General features: G+C 34.4%; 1 protein-coding gene across 1 annotated transcript; it reads left to right on the top strand.

Annotated features, from left to right (window-relative positions):
- Window positions 1-3,981: 3,981 nt before the first annotated feature.
- LOC144569515 (uncharacterized) lies at window positions 3,982-6,411 on the top strand. Its single transcript, XM_078319896.1, has 2 exons — window positions 3,982-4,481; window positions 6,082-6,411. The coding sequence occupies exons 1-2, from the start codon at window positions 4,136-4,138 to the stop codon at window positions 6,111-6,113; spliced, it is 378 nt and encodes a 125-aa protein (XP_078176022.1). The 5' UTR covers window positions 3,982-4,135; the 3' UTR covers window positions 6,114-6,411.
- The last annotated feature ends 3,807 nt before the right edge of the window (window positions 6,412-10,218 follow it).

Here is a 10,218-nt window from a genome sequence, read left to right as displayed (position 1 = left end):
TCACTCAAGTCACACCAATTCGAGTTTAATTTGATTGGGCTATGCAAATGCTCTACACAATTCAATGATGCAATCAATGATATTCAACATGACAAACGAATACACAGTTTAATTCCTGAAAATAAAGTATCAAACAAGTCCAAGAATCCCGCACCTGAATACGACGAGCGTACCGCTTAAATTATGGTTCAGGCGTCTCGAAATGCCTCGCAACGTCTTGTTCGACCAAGCCTACACCTATATTACACGTATACTAGGTTTAACATTGGTTCACAATCGAGAGGTTTACTCGAGTTACTTCTAGGGCTTATACCTTCTTTAATCAATTCCTATGTTTTTGGTATCAATTCGTTTGGTTCATTATTTCTTACCAAAATCCTCTAAAACCGCACATAATCTCATCTAGGTCCTCTGGACCATACAAACTCTCCATTTGGTAACAATTTAGGTACCAGTTCTCTATTTTGGTTCTCGTAACAGTTCGATTTACCGTTTGGTTAAACCCTAATTTGGTCAAATCTCAAATCAGTCGTTAAATGTTCTAGAAATTCAAGATCAGGAGGCAACCCTACCGATTATAAGTCTAATTGGTTGGGTTAAGCAAATCAATTCACGATTATGCCCAGTTTCAATTTTGGCACGAAACCCTAGAAATTCAAAATCAACAAATCGGAAGAAATCGGGAAAAAGATTGACAAATAAACAAGCAAGGAGTGTAGATGAACTAATCCTCGAGCAATTCGAACACAAATCTCGAGTTTAAAACGAGAATCTGAGAAATTGAGAAAATTCGAGGTTTAGATAGAGAAAAGGAGAGAAAAGAATACCGAATCAGGGAGTTGGGAGAGATTCACGGGCGCTTACTCGGTTCCAGTTTCGATTTCTCGCAACAATCGGGGGTCTGAGAGGAACGGAAAACTCTCTCGGTCTTTTTCTCTCTCTCGGGTGAAAATCACTTAAAAATAGGGAAAGAAATGAAGTGGGAGAGAGAGAGAGAGAAATTGGATTTGAGTTATAGGGTTAAAATCACCCTGAGTGCGGATGGGTGCGTCCGCAGTGCGGGTGGATTCACCCGCACTCGGCACTTAGTCGGTTTTCAGAAAATGAACTTTAACACAGAAATCATCCGCAGTGCAGGTCACTTCACCCGCAGTCGGAACTTGGTAAATTTTCGACAGAATTTCAGGAAAAGTCCGAGCCTAATGCGGATGCATTCCACCCGCAGTGCGGGTCAACCCATCCGCACTCAGCACTTAGGAAATCTCAGACCAACACAGAATTGCATGAGTGCGGGTGCACCCACCAGCAGTGCGGGTCAACCCATCCGCACTCAGCCTATAAAGTTTCAAAATCTCGAAATTTCAACGCGGTTTCAATTCACACTTAACTTACTTACTTAGATGAACCTTAATTAAGGTTTTAAACTCCTATTTTGTTAGCACGATTTTCGATTCTTGCTTTTAATTCATTTGAAATTAATTATAAAAATTTCGTAACGTAACAAAGTCACATATTATATTAATGCGATGGTCGTGTACATTGACCAAAGAGTCCTTTACATTTTATTTTATTTTATTCAACGAATTCACCTCATGAGTCATGGCAAAACTAAAATAAAAAATCAACTTTGGTATTTTAGGTTGAAATTGAGGGGAAACGAGACTTGGCTACTTGCACCGTTCTGGATTGCTTTAGAATTTTGTGATGTGTGTGTGTGTGTGTTACAACAAAAACTAATTAGAGAACTGAGTTTGGTCGGGAATATTTCAAGTTATTCGGAGCTTGAGAACAGCTAATTTTTTAGAGCGAACATGCCTCAATCTTAACTAGTCGTCTTCTCGAATGCAAGAATGAGAGAGGGATAGAGAATATTAATGTTGATAATATTTTTATATCAAATAACTTCATTTTAGAAGTTAACTAGTAATTTTTTTATCGAGTGGTCATTCAGGAAGCCAATCTGCTCCTTTTCTTAAGAAAAGGAGAACCATTTTATTTTCCAATCCGAACCGTTCAAAATCGATCAAACGGCTTCAATTACATTTTTCTTTTATATCAATATAATCTATTAAAACAAATCAGATGTAATTAAAGCCGTTTGATCGATTTTGAACCGTTCGGATTGGAGAATAGGAGGGTCCTCATTTTCTCAAGAAAAGGAGCAGAGTTCATTCCGGTCTTTCATACGGTATGAATCATACCTCAGATTTTTATATTTTATATTTGAGTAAGGCTTGGGTATAGCTATGGATAACATAAGATTATTCGTGCTATGACCTTAAAAACCTATCGAACAAACTTTAAACTTCGATTTAAGTAGCTTAATAAATTAGTTATATTATGAACTTGTAGAATACCAATTTTTATTATTTTTTACGGTTTATAAAAGATGGCAAAAAATAACCTAAAATAAATTATCAATATTTTAGATCATCTTTTGCCATCTTTCATATATTATAAAAAATACTCATTCTGAATTTATTGAGCTTAAAAGGTTTCTGGATTTATGAAAGAGGGTACGAATTCTGGATTACCCTTTCTCTAATTTTAAAAAATATTGTATGGGAAAATATGTTTCTGACTAAAAATAGGAATGAATTCTTTACTTCACTCCAAAATTAATAAACAAGCAAACAATTTTTAGTCTCACTTTATCCCTTTTATCCCCATCCCTTTTTCTCCTCACCAAACATTTCATTGCTTCTTTGACCATGAAAAGCTCTAACATTGCTTTTACGCCTTCTTTGCTTGGTTCACCATCTCTCGCTACACCTCCATACAATAAAAACCAGAAAACCCAATTTAAGAAAATAAAAGGATAAATTATATATTTATTTATTTATTAAATTTATGATTTCAAATTCTTGTGTTAATGTTGTTATCATACATAAAACCTTTATATTCCAAAAAGATGATTCAAACTTGCTTTTGTTATTTACACTTTTAAATTGCTCAAAGTAACCTTGGTAGCTACTACCAAGTTTTCAAAAAAAAAAATTTGCTCAAAGTATGATTTTTCAAAGCTACAACTGATATTAACTTCTTTTTTTAATAATAATTTAGCTGCAATAAAGTTTGGTAAAAGAAAAAGAAGCCAATAGAATCCCTGATCACTGCAATTAATGTGCTAAAAGCAACAGGAACCGATTTCTAACTTCTGAAAGCTTTCAAATTTATCCAGATGGAACTTTTCAAAATAGAAATAAAAATTAAAGACGAACATTCATAACAATTTGAGCTTGTCTAGGTGTCAAGTTAACATGGAAATCTTCAGATTGTGATTTTATTAATCTGCTTGTCAATTTGCCAAAGCTTGTTTCATAAAGTCTTTAGAATTGGTTTTTATTTTAACATCGAAGATAAACAATATAATTCAGAAAGTATTGACTATGTACCTGTTCTGGAGAGAGATGCATTGAAGATAAACAAAATAATTCAACAACAACTATTGACTATATAGGAGTAGGTCCGATGAGCATTGGACCTCCTTTTAGGTTCAATTAGCTCTGTCACCGTACGATTAGCATTAAGATCTGTGCGCACGGAAATTGATATAGTGACACACGGATTTTAATACAGAGGACACGAATCTTGATTCAATCGGATGGTCATTATACCATTGAACCAAAGTAGGTCCGATGGGCATCGGACCTGAACACAACTATTGACTATAGATCTCTTCTAGGAATTCGTATCCTCTGAGATATCTCATATTTTGAGTGACTTTCTTGGAAATCTCAACCGTTAAAGAATGTTCTACACGATTCTCAATGCTGTAATAATACCGACACGTCGGTCGCGCAAAATATGAGATATCTGAGAGGCTACGCACAGTAACTCACTCCTGTTCTAGACAAGGATGTGATGTGGACAGATGGAGAGAAAAGAGAGGAGACGGGAGCAGCATTATGATCATTTCCCCGGAATCAATTCGCCTCCTCCTACTAGTAATCTAGTATTCAATTGACAAAGTTGTTTCTCCTATCCAAAAACAGCAAACCTAACCTCTCTCTCTGTTCAGGTGGAATTGACTAAAAAGCCCATATACCTCTCTTCTTCTTCTTCTTCTTCTCTGTCCTCTCCCTATCACCACCTCCCCTTTGCCTAGGGTTAGGTTCTCGCCAAAACCCTAGCAATGACTGGCGCCGCTGTCGTCTCCTCCTCTGACAGACACTCCCGTCTCATCTCCGACCTGTGCACAATTGTTGCAGCTCTTATCATTCCGTCACGTGCATCTCACGTGCCATCGCGCGTGCAAGAACCCGTACGGGAGTGGCCTGTGACACCTGGAGCCATCGCGTCTCTTCTCTTGGGCGCCTCTTTCGCAATGATGGTGTGCGGATCTGTTACCTTCATGCTTGGTTTCATGCTCATGCCATGGGTGATCGGATTCATGATGTTGTTTTGTTTTGCTGGATTTGTTTCATGTTTGGGTCTGATTTGGAGAGGCATGTTTGGCACCACTCAGAAGCAATTACCAGGTTTGATCTCTCAGTCTGTGATATTTTGTTATAAGTTGCATAATTCTGGTTCTATAATATTGATCCTGAGAACACCAGATATTCAATCAATATTGAATTCTTATCTGTTAATAATAGATTTGGAGGGATTTTTGTATTTTGTTTGGTTAGATCTCTCCTCCTTCCTATTTTTCCTCATTGAGTAGCAATTAGAGTGGTTAATTTTTCAATCCTGTTAATTAATCCTGCTAATTAATCTGAGACAGACCATATTCAATGGCTAGAAGGGGAAATTTGAATATGATTAGATATCTCTTTCCAAATTTTTCCTAATTTTGTAGCAATTAGAGGGGTTAATTTTTTAACCCTGTTAATTAATCATGCTAATAAGTCCCATGCAGACCATGTGGGTGCCTGAATTCTCTATGGCTAGAAGGGAAAATTTGAAATCAATCCCTTTGCCTCTCTCAATTCCTTTCTGGTAGGATACTATGGTTTTTCGTGTTTCATTCTCAAATCCTTTGCTCTTGTTTTACTGCAAGTTTTGATATGTTGTTAGCTGTTGAAGTTAAATTTAGCACAAATTGTCAAACTTGACCTATTGTTTCTACAGAGTTTAGTGATTTTATTTTGGGATTTTTGCAAATTTGAAAAGGTTCATTTCAAAATTACGAAATTAACATAAGAATTCAAATTAGAAAATTCAGGGTCATAATGCAAAAGCTCTAAAAGGGTCCAGGGACCCACAAGACCTTGTACTTTTTTGCCAGCTCAGAATGGTTATTGATTTGCATGCCATCTAATCTCTTTGTCTTTGTCTGCTTTTTTGTTTAAATAACCCCAACATCTGGTGTTTTTCTTTATCTTGGACCAGATATTGTAATTTAGGTCAACCTGTTGGTTCTTTTGTTCTATTTTGTTTTGCTTAATGAGTTCTCTTTTAGTTGTACATCCCTAATAGTTTCAATTTGTGACTCCAATTTTGTTGGATATATGATTTTTTGTAGGGTTGTTCATGATTTAGTTATTGAACTATTCTATAAAGGAATCTGACAAGTCATTGTCAAAACAATAGCTATCTTATACAATATAGTTGAATTATTGGGACAAAGCAATGGATGTTGCTTCTACCTCCTTCCAAGTCTTTCCCGTATTTTTTATATTTCCGTTTAAGATAAAGAAGAAAGAAAATGACAAGTGGTTGGTCACAACTCAAAACACCATGAATAGGAATTCTCTCTCAATCACATGGTGTAATTTACAATAGCTTCGAAGATTGGTATTGATACCATATCACAAGAGGTTTACCAATCCTACAAGTCTCTATCTACGGGTTTCAACTAAAAACGAAACCTAGAAGCCTCTGACAACAATAGAATTAATATAATGTAATGTAATAAAATAATTAGAAAATTGGACTGGTAGCATACTAGCATGTACCAATCAAATTTTACGTTGTACATTCTATTTCTTTTTACAAACAATATTGATGGCTTTTGTTTCCATTTGGCACAAAAATTCAATTATACTGTTGAGGTTGTGATATTATGAGTTACCAATAAGCAACCCTTGTTATATTCTTAAATTCTTCCCTGACATCTCTTGTCTTAAATAATTTCAGGGAATTACTTCACCAAACTCCCCATTTTTTAATTGGGGAAACACTGAAGGGTGGGTCCCTCACCAATATGGCGTGAAGTGGTATAACATAATGGCCACGCATAGAGGCTTGTTCTATTGTTGCCCGAGCAACCGGCTAGAAACTCTTTTTCCTTTCCAACTGATTGTCTTCTCTCTCCCAAGAAATTCACACTCCTGTTGCTCATACTGTGCATATGTTGAGGGATACCTCTGTGATATCTGTTACCTGTGTATATTGTAATTGTTGACAAATCATGTACATGTGAATATTAATATTTCCTTCGATATAACATAATCTTTTCTTGACTAATTTTTACACCTTGCAAGGGCAGAGGTAACTGCTTTAGAATACTACATGGGTACAGAGAGACATAATTTGCCTTGAGAGATCAAGAATAACACACAATATACTGAAAGTATTTTAATCGTGGTTATGTACCTTTTATGAACCGGCACATCTCATATCATAAGCACTTCACACCTGGCATGTAAATTATCATTTATTACAGGATCTCATAATTTATTGTTGAATAATTATGGCAAAAATAGTAGAGAAACTGTAATAAGGAGTAAATTATTTTTTCTTTCAAATAATATTGCAATGATTGCATTTAAAAAATCTATGATTCAACTATTTCATGGTAACTACCATAAAAATCAAGTTTCTTTTTATTTTGTTGGGCATTATTTCCATTATTATTTCTGGACCGGGCTTAAAATATTAATGACAGTATAGGAGGCCAAGCCTACGGACTTTAATTACTTCAAATCGAGCACTTTTCTTTAATGTGTTTGAAATATCATAGGAAGAGAAAAACATGAAGACAATTGCAAACCCAAAAGAAGATTCCAACATACAAATTTGGGATATTTGTTAACTGCATCACTTGGGAATTGGGATATGACATGGTAGTTAGCTTTTTGCGTGACAACACTGAATGATTTTGGCGAAATTTGAAATCTAAAAAACCCGTTATGATTTATAATATCTCGTGGACGTCATACACCATAACGACCATATAATCCAAATTAATTAACCCCTCGTTAATAAAATATGAAGAACAAAAAATAGGACATTATGGAGATAACTTCTAGAGATCTATTTTCTCGAAATCACATCCTCTCCAATACCTGATTAGGGAATCTTTTACAATTATTAGATCTGGACCGTTCTTTTTAACTTGGCACGAATCTCAAAGCCCAATAATACTGCCTCCTATGGTGACCCGAATCTCAAAACGATTGAGATTTAATCTCAAACCATCAAGTGAGAATAATCCTTTGCAATACCTGAGAAGATATGAATTATATTTTCTCTCGGTGTTTCTCAAATATGCAATTTCATGATCTCTGGACGTTATTTATCATAATATCCTGTTTATATTTCTTCTTGCTCCGTTAATTAGGGATTAACTAATTTGGATTATTCGGACATTATAGTTTATTCTTAAAATTTCAATCAAACTATAGCGGTTTTCTTAGATTTCGAATTTCGCCATAATTGTTTATTGTTGTCGATATTTTATTTATTTATTTTCCTATTAATAAAAAAATGGGGATTTTTTTTACTTGCTAGAAAAACAAAGTTTAGTACTATTTTTAAAATTAGAATAATACAAGCCATCTACTTCTAAGTTGTAATCATGTTCAATTATGGAAGATTAGTCTTATCAAGCTTAATTACCAAGATAAGGTTTGGTTGCGTATATATATTGCATGCATTGGAACCGCTCGTCTATACAAAAATTTTCCTTTGCAATTCACTTTTTTTTTAATTAATCATAATTTTATATTCTCAGAAATTTAAAGAATAGACAATAATCTCAGTATTACCACTAATTCCTGATGAAGCAAATGAGAAGGGAGAAAATTTCATAAAAACTAAATTTGAATGGAAGCGTCTAATTGTCCACAGCCTTTTGTCCACCATTTGTCCACAGCTTTGACTTGCGCAAATACTGTAAAATTACTTCTACATGTTGTATAATTATACAATATATCACATAAAATATATCACTTAATCACAAAATATCCAGCAACTATTTGAAGTGGTCTCATGATAGTTAGAAAAAGATTGCAACTTGCACAACAGGACAAAATAAATGTACTTTCAAACTGTACTTTCGGAAATTACAGTTATAGGACGTTATTGGCAGTTAGAGTTAGTTATTAGCGGTTATTAGCACTGGGTTAAATCTTGTATACTGTAAAATTGAATATTGTATACTGTAAAATTGAATATTGTATACTGTAAAATTGAATCTTGTATACTGTAAAATTGAATCTTGTATACAGTAAAATTTCCAATTGAATCTTGTATACTGTAAAATTGAATCTTCTATACAGTAAAATTTACAATTGAATCTTGTATACTGTAAAATTGAATCAGCAGAACTGTAAAATTGAATCTTGTATACAGTAGAATTTTCAATTGAATATTGTTCGGATGAGTAAGAAGCCTTTCTATCATCTTTTTCTTCCAGATTTTCACAAAATGAATACTGTAAAATTACAAGATAAATGCTGTAAAATTAACAAATAAATACTCCATATCGCCTTTCTATCATCTCTTTCCTCCAGATTTTCACAAGATGAATACTATAAATTGACAAGATGAATACTGTACGGGACAATACTATAAAATTAACAGATCAATACTCCATATCGCCTCTCTATCATTTCTTTCTTCCAGATTTCCACAAGATGAATACTGTAAAATGACAGATGAATACTGTAAAATTAACGAGGCAATACAGTAAAATTAACAGATCAATACTCCATATCGCCTCTCTATCATCTCTTTTCTCCAGATTTCATTTGAAATGCTAGATCTGTTACTGCATACAACGAAAACAACAAATTCAACAGAAATAACTTACTAGATTTGAATTTTGCCGTGCTCTTCAACAAAAACAACTTCTATTCGATCGCGCTCCATGATTGAAGGTTCCATTGCGATTATGTATAAAAAACGAGATCGAGTCAGTAATCTCAATTAAAATCGACATTGCAAAGGAAAAATGAATCAGAAATGTACAATATTTCTTACCAAAGCTTGAAACAATGCATTCACTGTTCGGAGTAGCGAGTCGAAATCGAACCAGTACTTGATTGAAGCAAATGAAGGACAAAGACAAATGAAGAGCGAAGGGCTTGATTGAAGCAAATCGAACCAGGTTAATCGAAGCCGTTGCGACCGTTGCTGCCGTCACTGTGTGTCGCTCGAAGGAGGATCGAGCAAAGAAACGATGAATCTGAATTCTGGAGAGAGTCGTGACTAATCGGAGAAGATAATTGAGAAAGAGAGAGATCGCTATTTTCAAGTGACGGAGAGAGAAATTGCCAATTTAAATGAAAATTGACAACGAAGGAAAGATTATTTCAATAACAGAAAGGACGAAAAGAGATCGCCAATTTAAATGAGAAATTGGTAACGAAGGAAAGATTTTATATATGGTATTTTGGGATAACAGTTAGAACCGTCAGAAGACTTATCCAGAAATAGCGTTGTGGACAGATGGTGGACAAAAGCCAGTGGACAAGAACCTTTTCTCAATTTTTGAATTGCTATGTTTATTCTATTTTCTAAATTCAGCAACCAACATTTAGACAAATTCAGATCCAGTGCAATACTTGACAGTGTGGAATGAGGTTTGAGTCTTTTATTTTGATCTGGCACGAATCTCAAACACATACCCCATACCATATACGCTAGGGAATTAAATCACCTGCCCCCTATAGGCAGAAAATTCCTGCACACAAAGTCAATCTATCCATCAATTTTATGTTTGCTTTTATTTGAACGGTTATATTTAAATATTGATTGTGTTTTTTTCAAAATTTCAAATATTTTTAATTCTGTAATTATAACCGTTTAGATCGAAACAAACATAAAATTGATAGATGGATTGATCCTGTGTGCAGAAATTTCCTGAAGGGCAAGAGATTTGATTCCATAGGGTAGATGCTCATATTGGAAAATGAATCATCTTCCAACCATTAGCAACCATTTTATTGAAAACGATGCATACATTGAATCGTCGATTATTAATTTTCCTATCATAACACGTTAATATGTTCAAAGATAAAATTGACAAGGGAATATTTTGACCTTTCT

This window comes from Carex rostrata, chromosome 18, assembly GCF_964058835.1.
Source record: "Carex rostrata chromosome 18, lpCarRost1.2, whole genome shotgun sequence".
NCBI classification, from domain to species: Eukaryota; Viridiplantae; Streptophyta; class Magnoliopsida; order Poales; family Cyperaceae; genus Carex; species Carex rostrata.
The sequence above is the reverse complement of the archived record's forward strand: the minus strand, read 5'-3'. Positions and strand labels throughout refer to the sequence as shown.